We start from the raw sequence: 14207 nt of genomic DNA, 5'->3' as shown, positions 1-14207 counted from the left end.
GAGTGCCCCTTGGACAGGGAGCCCTCCCGCCCCTGTAGGCTGCAGGCCTTGAGGCGACCTCAGCTTCCTTGTCTACACAGCAGAGTTAGTCCTAATGGAAGGGCTGGAAGCCCAGGGGATACTAGATGGGAAACCAAGGAGATGCAGGGCCGTGACTCTGGCAGTAACACACCACAACCTCCCCACTGCGCTAGCCGCCTTCCCCGTGGTCACCGCTGTAGGCATGGAAACGTGGCCCAGATGGTCCGAGTCCCAGGCTCTGCCCAGGTCCTCGGGGCCTCCAGGCAGGAGCAGGAGTCCACTGTGAAGTGACGCGCCTCAGGCTGGCAGTGCCCTCATCGCTCACTGCGCACCCTCCCTCCCCAGCCAGACCATCATGATCGCCTGCGTGAGCCCCTCGGACCGGGACTTCATGGAGACGCTCAACACGCTCAAGTATGCCAATCGTGCCCGCAACATCAAGAACAAGGTGGTGGTGAACCAAGACAAGACCAGCCAGCAGATCAGTGCGCTGCGGGCTGAGATCGCGCGCCTGCAGATGGAGCTGATGGAGTACAAGGCGGTGAGCTGGCCCCATCCCCTCCCAGCCCCACCTCACTGCTCCCTGGACATTGTCGAGGTCTGGTGCCCAGTGCGGGGCTCCCCTGATGACTCCCGGGAGCCCTCGGGGCATAGAACATAGAGAGGAAGAGTGCTCTCCTGGCTGCATGGATCTCATGCACAGGGCAGACACTCTGCTACGGTTTCCTGTGTGCTGAACTGCTGTGTTGAACCAGGTGAGATTCATAGGCTGCAGCACAGAGTGAGGATAGTGGATGGGGCCATGTGAGTGAGTGGTCCAGTGTGTTCGGGGGATGCTATAGGGCAGAGGGGAGTGAGGGAAGGCCTATATGGATTTTTTTTTTTTTGTCTTTTCTAGGGCCGCACCTGCAGCGTATGGAGGTTCCCAAGCTCTCATCAGAGCTGTAGCTGCTAGCCTACACCACAGCCACAGCAACATAGGATCTGAGCCACATCTGAGAGCTATACCACAGCTCACAGCAATGCTGGATCCTTAACCCACTGAGCGAGGCCAGGGATCAAACCCGCAACCTCAGATGGTTCCTAGTCAGATTCGTTAACCACTGAGCCATCACAGGAACTCCCTCTACATGGATTTTGAGAAATGAATGAGATACCAGCAAAAGGAAGTGGAGCAGGCATCCCAGGCTGCCAACAAGTCACACGCAGAGAAACAAGAGGTGGGAAAGATGAGTGCCTTTGGGGAAGTGTCCCATTCTATGTGACTAAGACAGAAGTCATCAGCTGTGGCCTCTGGCCCCAAACCTGGCCCAGAAGTGGCTTGTGGTTTGACTTGCCCTTTGACTTCAAAGAATGCAACATAGTTGGCAACCTTTTTGAACCTTAGGGAGTTTCCTTTTCTATCAAACTTTGAAGATCATGTTTGGCACCAAGCTGGCTAGAGTGGCACAATGGTGCCCCTTTTAGAGTGAGTGTGACACTTTGCTCCAATACCCCACCCCAGCGCACCCCCCCCCCCGAGTCTTTTACACCTAGATGGGCCCTATGCCTGGGCCCTTCAGGTTTTGATCCCTGAGTCAGTGTTTCTGGAGACAGGACGTGAGCAGGAAGGGGAGCGGGAGTAAGACCGCGGTGGCCTGGAGTGGCCGGTCACAGAAGTTGGACTTTTCTGCTGTCACAGGGGCCATGTAAGGTGTCTGAGCACCAGGAGACAGGAGCTGTGCTTTAGGAAAACCTGGGCAAGAGGGAGACGGGCAGGGCTGCAACACTGAGGAAGAGGCCAGGGTTGGGTGGGGCGGGGAGAGTGTCTGCACCCCCTCCCCGCCCCTGACTGCCCCCACTGCCCCCCTCCCAGGGCAAGAGGGTGATCGGGGAGGACGGCACCGAGGGCTACAGTGACCTGTTCCAGGAGAACGCCATGCTGCAGAAGGAGAACGGGGCACTGCGCCTGCGGGTGAAGGCCATGCAGGAAGCCATTGATGCCATCAACAGCCGCGTCACCCATCTCATGAGCCAGGAGGCCAACCTGCTTCTGGCCAAGGCTGGTGAGTGGGCAGCAGGCCAGCGCTCCTTTTCTTTCTCTGCAAATGCGATCATATGTGTCATCCTAGGACGTATCTTTTCACTTGGTGTTATTCCGCTGTATGGATCCTTCTGTAGTAAAACACACAAGCCTTCTTCATTCCCTTAAGCCTCCCAAGGGTTCCTTATGTGATGGTGATGGATAATTTATCGTAACAGCCTCTATGAAGGGACATGGGCTTGTTTCCAGGCTCGCTGTTGTGTGTGTGCATTCAGGCAAGCCCCTCTTTGATAGAGGGTCCCTCCTGGAAGAGGCTCGCCTGCTGCTCTGTTGGAGGCACAGACACAGGGTCACCGGCGGGGGGCTCAAGGTCTTCACTGTACTTTTCTGAACTGTCCCGCTCAGGTGATGGCAACGAGGCCATTGGGGCTCTGATCCAGAACTACATCCGGGAGATAGAGGAGCTGCGGTGAGTGAGCCCCACCCCGGCAGTGGCGGGGGGTGGGGGGGTGGGCTGGGAGCCTGAAGCAGCGCCGCTCACCTGCACCCCACCCCACCTCCAGGGGCTCTGGGTGCCCAAGGCAGTGCCACTCACCTGCGCCCTGCCCCCCACCCCCATGCCCCCTGCAGGACCAAGCTCCTGGAGAGCGAGGCCATGAATGAGTCCCTGCGTCGGAGTCTCTCACGGGCCTCGGCCCGGGGCCCCTACTCCCTGGGCGCATCCCCGGCCGCCCCGGCCAGCTCCATGGAGGATGCCTCTGAGGTCATCCGCCGGGCCAAGCAGGACCTGGAGCGACTCAAGAAGAAGGAGGTCAGGCAGCGGAGAAAGAGGTGAGGGGAGGTCCCCATGGTGGCCCCCAGGACCCGCCCTGTGCGAGGCTTCGTTTTGGGCAGAAGCCACCACCTGTCTCTGCTGCTCTGCTTTTCCAAGGAGAGGGAGGCTGAGCCCACCCATGGCTAATTCTGGGTGCGGGGGGTGCGGGGGGAGAGAGAAAAGCAGTGGATCCCTGCAGAGCTGGAGCCCAGCCCGGGCCCGTGCCTTGGGGACAAGACACTGCTGTCCCCCCACCCTCTCCTGTGCCCCCCACCACACCTCACCCACACACTCAAGGCAGGTTAGTCCCCTAACCTGCCCACCCTTCGCTCCTGGGCAGCCCAGAGAAGGAAGCCTTCAAAAAGAGGGCAAAGCTCCAACAGGAGAACAGCGAGGAGACTGATGAGAATGAGGCCGAGGAGGTGAGGACTCTCATGGACCCCCCCCCATGCTACCCCCATGTCCCTACTGGGGTGGAAGTCCCCCATGACATTCTTGTGTGGGGTCGGGGAAGGGCTGTGGTCAGCCGCCGGTTGATTCTTATACATGGTCTCTGGCTGGTCACCATGGTGACGTCCATCCTCCAGCCCCTCGTCCCAAATGAGTGGGTGATGGGGGCAGGAGGCTCCCCTAGAGGGGTTCTGCCCAGGCTGTGGGGGAGGTGGGCAGAGACACACACCCCCCCACCAAGGCCCATCTCTCTCCCCATCCTCCTGACGTGCCTGGTGCCCAGGAGGACGAGGAGCGGGAGGAGAGCGGCTGTGAGGAGGAGGAGGGGCGCGAGGACGAGGACGAGGACTCGGGCAGCGAGGAGAGCCTGGTGGACTCGGACTCCGACCCTGAGGAGAAGGGTGTGTGTTGCTGGCTGGGGTACCCGGCTCGGGGCAATGGATGTGGGGCGGAGTTAGGCATGAAACCAGTAAGAACAGAAGCAGCAGTGATGCGGTGCTGGCAGTGAACTGAGCGCCCACCACATACCCGGCATTGAACTGAGCCGAACCCTTCACATGCCCAGCCCTCTCCATCCTCACCACCACCCTGGGCACAGGCGTTGGGACCCCTCCCTTTGCTGCCATCGAAGAACAAGCTGCCCACCCCACTCCACCCCACAGCCCATGTGGCAGGTGCAGAGCTGTGTGGTGGACCTGGGTCTGGCTGGTCCTCTAGATGATGGGATTGGTGCCCCTCAGCTCTGCCCTGCTTCCACCTCTGACCCAGAGTCCTGTCGGCCCCTCTGGGTCCTCTCCCTCCTCCACCCCAAACCCCTCCCTCCCCAGCCCTGCTGACTCCCAGGTCTTCTGCCTCTGGGGCTCAGTGGGGGTGCGAGGAACACCAGCTCCCCAGCCCAGCCCCGCTCTTCCAGGGCTGCTCTTTAAAGGTGTCGCCCACCTGGCAGCACCTGCCCGCGGTGGGCTGTCATTCCCTCTCGCCATTGGCCACTGGCTGGTCAGGGCTGGCCCGGGGAAGGTCCCATCCCCTCCTCCTCGCCCCTCACCCCTGCCGGGGCCTCTGCTCCCACAGAAGTGAACTACCAGGCGGACCTGGCCGACCTGACCTGTGAGATCGAAATCAAGCAGAAGCTGATTGACGAGCTCGAAAACAGCCAGCGGCGGCTGCAGACGCTCAAGCACCAGTACGAGGAGAAGCTGATCCTGTTGCAGAACAAGATCCGGGACACGCAGTTGGAGCGAGACCGTGTGCTGCAGAACCTCAGTGAGGCCCCGCCCCAAAGCTCTGCCCCTCAAAGCTCCGCCCCCTCAAAGCTCCGCCCCCAGTCTCTTCCCCAGACCCCCTCCTGGCCAAGAGCGTAGTGACAGGGTTACCTCGGCCTCTGGGCAGGGCCCCTGACCTGACTGTGCTCTTCAACCCACAGAAAGTTCTCGTATCCAGACCTAGACCCTAGGCCACGTTTTCAGTTTATTATTGCTATTATTTTTATCATCACCTTAGGTATTAGAATCCTATCTCCAGGCATATGAACATGACACCTCTCAGCCTTCTTTTCCCCCTGAATTCGCTCCTTGGGTGTTTCCTTGGGTCCCATTTACAAATCTGTATCTCCCTGCGGTCGCGCAGTGCGCCTGGAGCCCAGGCCTCTCCCCTGTCCGAGCCCACAGCCACCCAGGGCACTGGGGCAGGGGACCTGTCACCGACCGCGGCCCGCTGTGCGCAGGTACCATGGAGTGCTACACGGAGGAGAAGGCCAACAAGATCAAGGCGGACTATGAGAAGAGGCTGCGGGAGATGAACCGGGACCTGCAGAAGCTACAGGCCGCGCAGAAAGAGCACGCGCGGCTGCTCAAGAACCAGTCTCGCTATGAGAGGGAGCTGAAGAAGCTGCAGGCCGAGGTGGCCGAGATGAAGAAGGCCAAGGTGGGGGCCCCGGCAGCGGGGCTGGAGGCTGAGCCCCAAGTTGGAGCTGAGGGCGGGGCCGAGGGTGGGGCCAAGAGGCGGAGTGATGTCAAGGTGAGGGGAGGATTGCGCTGAGAGGAAGAAGGCAGTCGTGGGGCTGCAGGGCCCAGGCAATGAATGAGGCCACAGCGGGGGGCGGGGCCAAGATGGGGGCCGGGCAGGGCTGGAGTAGCGCCAAGGTGAGTAGGGGGGCGGGGCCGGGGCGAAGAAGGCCAAGGTGGGAGTGAGGGGCTGAGGATGGGGCAATGGGGTGTCTCCTTAGACCCACTTACCATGTCGAAAATAACTGTCTGGAGTTCCCGTCTCTGCGCAGCAGAAACGAATCCAACTAGGAACCATGAGGTTGTGGGTTCGATCCCTGGCCTCGCATTGCCAGGATCCGGCATTGCCCTGAGCTGAGGTGTAGGTCAGAGACGCGGCTCGGATCTGACATTGCTGTGGCTGTGGTGAAGGCCGGCGGCAACAGCTTGGATTAGACCCCTAGCCTGGGAACCTCCATATGCCACGGGGGCAGCCCTCAGAAGACAAAATAATAAGTTAAAAAAAAAAATTACTGTCAGCGTGGGCGATCGTCTTAACACACATTGCCTGGTTCAGCCCTGTCCTGGTCCTGGACACTGTCCTCTCAGCCAGTGTGTTGTCCTGGTGGGGGCCGGTGGTGAAAGCACCTTACCCTGTAGCTGGGCAGGTGAGGTCCCCAAGGACCCCGCCCCCTCCACTGTAGCCTCCCGTCCACGTGCAGTGTGTGAGGCCTCTCCTCTGTGCTGCCTTTGCCAATCATAATAATAGCAGTAGTAGTGACTGCTGTGCGGATGTGGCTTTAGCCCAGTCCCGCTGCACCACAGCCACATTCAGTCCGGAGGAGAAGCTGGAAAAAGAAGCCCGGGTGGTGCTCCCACTTTGTGCCTGGGAGAGTGGGACTCAGAGAGTGAATCCTGCCTGGTAGAGCAGCGCTGGGATTCAGACTCGCTTCTCTATCTGCTGTCTGCCTCCACTTCCGGGTGGGCCCTCATTCTCTTCTGGACCCGCAGATCCGTGCTCACGCTACATCCTCCGTCGTCTGCCTGGTCCTTGGTCCTGACCTGGCCCCAGCTCCCCGCAGCCCTGAGCCAGGCCCTGGACTGGACCCCAGCGAGCCATAGAGGGCTGGCCCTGAGAACAGTCCCCACAAAGGGGAGCAAGGATGCCATCACAGCTGCGTCCTCACTGCCCGCTAGGCTGGTGTTGATCAGCAGGCAGCAGAGGGAGGTGATCCAGATTCTGAGAGGTGGACTCTCAGCCGTCACGCCAGCCACCTCCCCTGGGCAACCTCTATCCCCAACCAGGCCCGAGCTGGGAGCTCAGGGCCCATCAGCCAGGCCAGGGTGGAGGCGGCCAGTCTTGCTCAGCCTGGCAAGCCTGTGCTGGCCCCAGGGAGCCTGTTTGCCCTGGACGCGCTCCTCTTGCAGATGCGGAGGCGAGGCTGCAGGACTCGGGAGTTGGGTCCACGGGCGCCCTCTGGCGGTAGGAGGGAGAGACGGGGCCTTGGTCGTCCCTGTTGAGATTTGCACACTGCAGCTCCAGTAGCAGTTCTGGGGGTCTGCCTGCATCCGCACTCTGTCTCCCTTGAGGCTAACACCTCTCGAGGTGGCCCGGGCCAGTGCTGGTGAACTGTCATCTTAGTAGGAGGTGACCCTACTCTGGAGCCCTATGACAAGGATCCTCCTATGGCCTGAAAGGACAATATAGCAATGCCCAGGATGCATGGGAAGGACAGAGGGTCCTGTGTGGTCCCAGGTTTCAATCTCGTCTTGCTGGCCCTAGAGCCAGGACCCCGCTCTGCCTGGTGAATTAGTTTGCCTGGGAAAGGCTGAAAAGAGTACCCTTGCCATCCCAGGTGCCTAGGAGGGGTCCAGGGTTTCTCTCGGGTGGACAGAGGGCAGCAGCCAGGGATGCTAATCAGATGCCGCCATGAGAGCCAGTGCCGAGAGCCTCCCACCGCAGTTGAGGAGCCGGGCCCCACACTGCAGAGGTGTCCTGGGGAGAGAGGTGCTGCCTTCTGCAGGTCTCAGAACCGCGCTGGCTTCGGGCACTGTGCCTTCACTGTCTAGAGTGTTCCCAGCCAATCTGAGGCCACCCCTGTGACAACCTGCAGGGGCTCAGCCCCACATTCAGACTTGGGCAGTTGGGCGCTTGTCCAGAAAGACATTTTCCCAACCAAGAAGCCTCTGGCCAGGCCCCGGAAGAGAGGTGCCAGCTTGGAGTGCACGCCGCTCCCGGTGTGCAGGGACTGGGTCCACTTCCAACCAAGGCCTGGATGGCTCTCGTCCAGTCCATCCCAGGCCTTTGGGGGAACATTCCTTCTGGACCCCAAATGCCCAGCAGCCTGGGGCCCGCCAGCTCTCTATCCCCCCACCCCACCCCCCACAGCCTTTCTTCTGAGGGAGAAGCCACCTGCCCAGGCCCCCTTCACGCCCCTCCCCCTCCCTTCCCAGCCTGGGGCAGGCTGGTGACATTCCTGGGGTATCTGGGGCCTCAGTGGCGGGAGAGGGACAGCCTCGCCTGGTGCTCGTGCTACCGTGGCGTGGAAGGGAGTCTGACCCCCGTGCCCTTTGGGCTCTGTGCCCTGGGCACCAGGACTTCAGGGTGGGGGGCAGGTGCCACAGGGCAGTGTGACTCCTCACAGTGCTGGGACATCTTGGGCCACCCCGATGGTGCCTTCTGTGCCTGCAGCCAGGCCTCCGAGAACTGGGCTCCAGGCTCTCTGCTGGGCCACCTGCTGTGGGGCCATCCCTGTGGATGTGGTGAGAGCTGGATTCCGAGGTGAACGACTTGGGCCGGGGTCTGGCCACCATTACTAGTTTTATGACTCCAAGTCATTTTTGTCTCTCTGAGGCTCAGCCCAGATTTATAAAACAGGAGTCGTAACACTTTGTGTGGTTATTACGAGGACAGGGCCCCGCGTAGCGTGGTCTCCGTAAACAGCGCGGGTTTTGCTGTCATCCCGGGAATCTGGTCGGGAGTGTGCCTGTCAGTGGCTCGGCTGAGGGTGGAGACGACTTGGTGCTTCCAAGCAGGACTGTTTGCCTCCAGCAACTCGGGCTGATCCCAGAGTGGCGGGACCCAGGCTTTGGGTGAAGGGCCCCAGAAACTGTGACATTCCAAGCAGTGGTGGCTGCTGCTGGACCTGGCAGAGCCATTGCACCTGCAGGGCTGGGCTGGCGGTGAGGCCCCTCCTTTCTGGAGGTGGCCCAGGAGGTCCAGCAGCTGCAAATCCTGCGGACGGACAAGTGGGGACCAAACTCTTGAGCCAGTACTGCCTGGTGGCTGTCTCCGCTGCCTGGTGACCTCAGAGCAGGATGCCAGCCTCCCTGCCCGCAGGCCCGGCCTCACCGTCGCCCCTGCCTGTCCCAGGTAGCCCTGATGAAGCAGATGCGGGAGGAGCAGCAGCGGCGGCGGCTGGTGGAGACCAAGAGGAACCGGGAGATCGCGCAGCTCAAGAAGGAGCAGCGGCGACAGGAGGTGAGGGCGGCCTTGAAGGTCCCCTTGAGCCCAGCCACCCCTCCTGACCACGTGGGCTTTGGCGCCCAATGTTCTGAGCCACCAGCAAGCCAGCACCAGAACGGGCAGCTTCTAGGCCTGCAGAGAGGCCCCAGCAGGTCCAGCCCTCTGCCCCCGGGCCCCTCGCCCACAGTGGGGAGACCAGGCCGAGAGACCTGCCCTTGTGCAGAAAGGGGCCTGCACTCCAGCCTCTGGGACCTAACGCTGGGTCCCCTTTACCAGCGAGCTTCGGCCACACAAGGCTCTCCCTGCAAACCAGGCACTCTCCTCCAGGGCCAGCCCGGGCGGAACCAGCTTAGGGCCCGAGTGTGAACCCCACCTCTTCTCCCACCCACAGTTTCAGATCCGGGCTCTGGAGTCACAGAAGCGGCAGCAGGAGATAGTCCTGAGGAGGAAAACCCAGGAGGTGAGCGGGGCCCCCCACTACAGCCCCCTATCCTGAGAGCAGCACCCCTGTGGCCTGGGTCCCCCTCACTACGTGCTGGATTTGGGTGACCCTGGCAAGAAAGCCAAGGCTGGGGGCAGGCTGCAGGCTCTGGTCTAAAGCCTGAGGTGTTTATTTTAAAAAAGAGGGGGAGGAGGAGTTCCTGTCGTGCCTCAGTGGTTAGCGAATCCGACTAGGAACCATGAGGTTGCAGGTTCGATTCCTGGCCTCGCTCAGTGGGTTAAGGATCCGGCGTTGCCTGTGAGCTGTGGTGTAGGTTGCAGACATGGCTCGGATCCTGAGTTGCTGTGGCTCTGGCATAGGCCAGTGGCTACAGCTCTGATTAGACTCCTAGCCCAGGAACCTCCATATGCTGTGGGTGCAGCCCTAGAAAAAGGCAAAAAGACAAAAAAATTTTTTTTAAATAAAATAAAAAGAGGGGGAGGAGTTCCTGTTGTGGCTCAGGGGGTTAAGGGCCACACGTTGTTTCCATGAGGATCCTGACCTTGCTCAGTGGGTTAAGGACCCACTGTTGCCGTGAGCTATACCTTAGGTTGCAGATGTGGCTCATCACTTTGCTGTGGCCGGGGTGTAGACCAGCAGCTGCAGCTCCAATTTAACCTCTAGCTTGGTGGCCCGGGATCTTCCATATGCCGCAGGTGTGGCTTTAAAAAGCAAACAAACAAACAAAAGATGTGGAGTCTCTCGTGTCATCCCAACCAGACCCGTGGCCCTTTCTCAGTGCCAAACCCAGGTTAGGACAGAGTGGCCTCTGTCCTCTCCCAGCCTGGCACCCCCAAGCTGAGCCTTTGCATGGCTCAGGGGGCGCCCTGCCCACTGGACCCTCTCCTCTGGGCCCTCAGGTGTCTGCACTGAGGCGCCTGGCCAAGCCCATGTCTGAGCGGGTGGCAGGCCGAGCGGCACTGAAGCCACCCATGCTGGACTCGGGGGCTGAGGTGTCGGCCAGCACCACCTCGTCTGAGGCCGAGTCAGGGGCCCGCTCCGTCTCCAGCATTGTGCGTCAGTGGGACCGCAAGATCAGCCACTTCTCGGGGAACCACCCCTCGCCCACTGGGCCGGGCACTCGCCCTGCCAGGTGAGGTGGTCTGTGCAGGCGGGGAGGGGCAGACGTGCGAGAGGCAAGTTCAGGGTTGGCTCGGGACAGGGGGGGCTCCATGCAGCTGCAGAGGCTGAGCGTGGTCCTGCCTGGCCCTTTGCCTCTGCCCTCAGAAAGAAGTTCCAGAAGAAGGGGGCCAGCCAGAGCTTCAGCAAGGCCGCCAGGCTCAAGTGGCAGTCCCTGGAACGAAGGATCATTGACATTGTCATGCAGAGAATGACCATTGTCAATCTGGAAGCTGACATGGAGCGACTCATCAAGGTGCGCCCTTCCCTGCCACCCTCCCAGTTCCTGGCTCTGTTCCCCGCCCCCTGCCCTGCTCCCTTCAGGAGCTGCAGCCTGAAGCCCCCTCCATCCCCCAGAAAAGGGAGGAGCTGTTCCTCCTGCAGGAGGCGCTGCGGAGGAAGCGGGAGCGGCTGCAGGCTGAGAGCCCGGAGGAGGAGAAGGGGCTGCAGGAGCTGGCAGAGGAGATCGAGGTGCTGGCAGCTAACATTGACTACATCAACGACAGCATCGGCGACTGCCAGGCCACCATCGTGCAGCTAGAGGAGACCAAGGTGCCCTTGGGGCCGGGCAGCGAGGTGGGAGGGGCACCTGGGCGGTGGGGCAGCCCCGGTGATGCGGGCTCTTTGCCCCCCACCCCCACCCCTGATCCAGGAGGAGTTGGACTCCACGGACACCTCGGTGGTTATCAGCTCCTGCTCCCTGGCCGAGGCGCGCCTCCTGCTGGACAACTTCCTCAAGGCATCCATTGACAAGGTGCGCCAGCCTCTCACCTCCTGGCCAGCCCTGCAGCACTAAGCCTCTGTGACTTGCCCTGGAGGCTCAGTACACGCGCGGCCTGGCTGTACTGCATCAATCCCAGGAGAGAGCCAGCTGCCACCCTCCCTGCCCGACTCTGAAGCTGTAAAGCTGGGGTGGTGCAGCGAGGGGCTTGGCATGGCTCCCAGCTCATAACAAGGTCTCTACCAGGGGTGACCCTGGTGTCGGGGGTGACCCATGCGTAGCAGGGCCGGGCCTGAGTCTTGGAGGTGGAGGGAGCCCTGTGTGTATGTGTGTCCAGTGGGGATGCAGGAGCAGACAGATGGACAGATGGACATGCTTCCCCCGGGGGCTGGGGTTTTGTGCTGGGACAGGTCCTGTGGCCTGTCTTGGGTTCCTGTCCCCGACAGAGAGCTGGTCACACAGTGGCTTCCTTCCCCCAGGGGCCCCATGTTCTTCGAGGACCCCACTGCCTGCAGGGCAGCTCCGGGAAGGGTCAGGAGACTGGCCGCCTTGACCCCTCACCCGCCCCCAGGGAGCTCTCAGCTCTGCTTTGAGGCTCAGAGGCTCAGGTGTTCCTATGCTGGAGTCGCCATAACCAGCATCCATGGCCTCTGCTCTCCCAGGCCTGGCGGTGGGGGTCCGAGATCAGGGTGCAGGCAGGCTGTCCTCCTCTGTCCTTGGTGGTAGACGCTGCCTCTCCTTTCACGTGCTCATCCCCCCCTGGGTGTGTCTGTGTCCTGATCTCCTTCCACGGGGATTAGGGCCCACCCTAGAGACTTCACTGTAACTTGATCATCTCTTAAAGACCCCACCTCCTAATCCGGTCACATTTTGAGGTCCTGGGTATGACAGCGTCAACACGTGCCTTCTGGGGACACGATTCAGCCCGTAACGGGGAGCGTGTCCCAGGGCGTGGATGTGGGGCACGTTAAGGGGCAAGGGTACCTCTCAGGCTTGGGAGCTGGCGGGGAGCCCCTCAGGCCTCCTTAGGGAGCAGATTCTGCGAGGGCCGTGATGGGGTCCCCGCTGCCCGGGCCGAGAAGTGTGACCCCAGGCCTCGCTCCCTGCCCTCAGGGGCTGCAGGTGGCACAGAAGGAGGCCCAGATCCGGCTGCTGGAGGGCCGGCTGAGGCAGACAGACATAGCCGGCTCCTCCCAGAACCACCTGCTCCTGGACGCCCTGCGGGAGAAGGCCGAGGCGCACCCCGAGCTGCAGGCTCTCATCCACAACGTACAGCAGGGTACGGGGTGGGGGCCAGGGCTCCCTGCCTCCCTGTGGAGGCCGATCCCGGAGGGTGGGGGTGGGCAGGAGGCCACAGCCCTCCCGTGCCCCTCACTCGGCCCCCTCCCCTGCAGAGAACGGCTATGCCAGCACAGATGAGGAGGTGTCTGAGTTCTCTGAGGGCAGGTGAGTATGCACACGTTTCCAGGTGGGGCGTGGAGGGGCAGGTCCGCAGCGCCTGCCTGGGGCTGGGGCGAGGGGTTCCCGGAGGGCCCAGGGGAGCCCGGACACGGGCTGTCAGCACCCTGACCCCCCTTGCTTCTTCCTTAGCTTCTCCCAGTCCTTCACCATGAAAGGTTCCACCAGCCACGATGACTTCAAGTTCAAGGTGCACCCCCCCACACCCACCCGCAGCCTGCTCCCCACCTTCCTGTGGCCCTGCCCTCACCCCCGGCCCCAACCCAGCATTGCCTCCAGCTGGGATGCACGTGCCAGGGAGGGTCTAACCTGGAATGGGGGGTGGGGGCAGACGGGTGACCTGCCAGAGCCCATTCTTTTATGTGGGTGGAGTGACGTCACCGTCACCCGAGGCCCCGCTTTCAGAAATCTCCCTCCGCCCCACCCACGGCCCTGCCTCCCGCTCTGAGTCAAAGAGTAACTCTGGGTGTCTAGTCGTCTTGTGTGTGAACTACTGACGCAACAGGGAGGGAGCAGTTCCTAGATGAGACGGAACCGGGGAACAGGACTCACTAGAGTTGAGGGGACGCCCTGCAGGCAGAACCCTGACTTGAGCACAGCTTCTGGGGGAGCAGACTCACTGGGGCGCAGCGAAGAGGCCAGGCTGGGCCTTGTGTTTGCAAAGTCTGAACCAGTGCACAACAGGCATCCCTGCTGATTCGGATGCTCCAGAAGCCTTAGGAGACGGCGTCTGGATGATGTCAGCCTGGCCCTCCCCCGGCTCCTCTGATGGCACTTTGCCCCATGGGACTCCCCCCCCGCCCCCAGCTCCCTATCCTGGGCCGTCGTGTTCAAGCAGGATGGCCTACCCCGTCCTTCCTGTCCCAGGGTGAGCCCAAGCTGTCCGCCCAAATGAAGGCGGTGTCGGCCGAGTGCCTGGGGCCCCCGCTGGACGCCTCCACCAAAAACATCACCAAGTCGCTGGCCTCCCTCGTGGAGATCAAAGAGGACGGGGTGGGCTTCTCCGTCCGAGACCCCTACTACCGGGACAAGGTCTCGCGGACCATCAGCCTGCCCACCAGAGGGAGCACCTTGTAAGGAGGATGCCAGGCTGGGGAGGGGGGGGCGCGGGCATGGCTGGGGGGTCTGGCCTCACTGACCTTCCGTTCCAGCCCCCGGCAGTCTCGAGGCTCAGAGACGTCCCCCCTGACCCGGAGGAAGTCATACGACCGAGGACAGCCCATCAGGTGAGGCGTGTTCTGGACCTGCCCAGCAGGGGCACTTGCCTTCGGCTCCCCCCACGGCCCCCTCCCCACTCTGACCACAGAGGCCCCCGGGGACAATCCTGAGCGGGCAGGCACAACCGCTGCTAAAAGCTACGGCTGTGAGCTCAGTGTGGACGGCTTTGCGGTAGCCTGGCTTGGTCCTTGGGCTGATGTGCTTCAGCCCTGCTCAGGGCCGTGGGTCCTTGGGGCTCAGTCCTTTTCAAGGTCTTGTCGTGGGCAGAGTGGAGAAGGACAGTCCAGAGAGGTGATGTAGGACTGAGAAGGGACCCAGGCCGGTTGGCCACTCATGGGGCCCCGCAGGCTTTGCAAGATGCCTCCCAGGGTCACCTTTGCTTTCGGGGATGAGTGGTGGCCCTCAGGTCACACAGCGAAGCAGAAGGGCAGGGGCTCCAGGCTACCTCGTGCAC

At 61.8% G+C, this 14207-nt stretch overlaps 1 protein-coding gene across 5 annotated transcripts in view; it reads left to right on the top strand.

Moving 5' to 3' along the window:
• The window catches only part of KIF21B (kinesin family member 21B), a 46303-nt gene that overhangs the window by 17945 nt on the left and 14151 nt on the right, over positions 1-14207 (top strand). For all 5 annotated transcript variants that reach the window (XM_047754586.1, XM_047754587.1, XM_047754588.1 and 2 more), the window contains exons 8-26: positions 367-562; positions 1877-2066; positions 2450-2513; positions 2675-2875; positions 3199-3280; positions 3592-3709; positions 4380-4571; positions 5032-5231; positions 8664-8771; positions 9148-9216; positions 10098-10330; positions 10465-10612; positions 10714-10908; positions 11009-11110; positions 12191-12356; positions 12472-12523; positions 12668-12725; positions 13403-13608; positions 13687-13761. In XM_047754586.1, the coding sequence (XP_047610542.1) occupies positions 367-562; positions 1877-2066; positions 2450-2513; positions 2675-2875; positions 3199-3280; positions 3592-3709; positions 4380-4571; positions 5032-5231; positions 8664-8771; positions 9148-9216; positions 10098-10330; positions 10465-10612; positions 10714-10908; positions 11009-11110; positions 12191-12356; positions 12472-12523; positions 12668-12725; positions 13403-13608; positions 13687-13761 (2655 nt within the window). The remainder of the gene's footprint in view (positions 1-366; positions 563-1876; positions 2067-2449; positions 2514-2674; positions 2876-3198; positions 3281-3591; positions 3710-4379; positions 4572-5031; positions 5232-8663; positions 8772-9147; positions 9217-10097; positions 10331-10464; positions 10613-10713; positions 10909-11008; positions 11111-12190; positions 12357-12471; positions 12524-12667; positions 12726-13402; positions 13609-13686; positions 13762-14207) is intronic.

This window comes from Phacochoerus africanus, chromosome 12 (assembly GCF_016906955.1).
Source record: "Phacochoerus africanus isolate WHEZ1 chromosome 12, ROS_Pafr_v1, whole genome shotgun sequence".
NCBI lineage: Eukaryota > Metazoa > Chordata > Mammalia > Artiodactyla > Suidae > Phacochoerus > Phacochoerus africanus.
The sequence above is the reverse complement of the archived record's forward strand: the minus strand, read 5'-3'. Positions and strand labels throughout refer to the sequence as shown.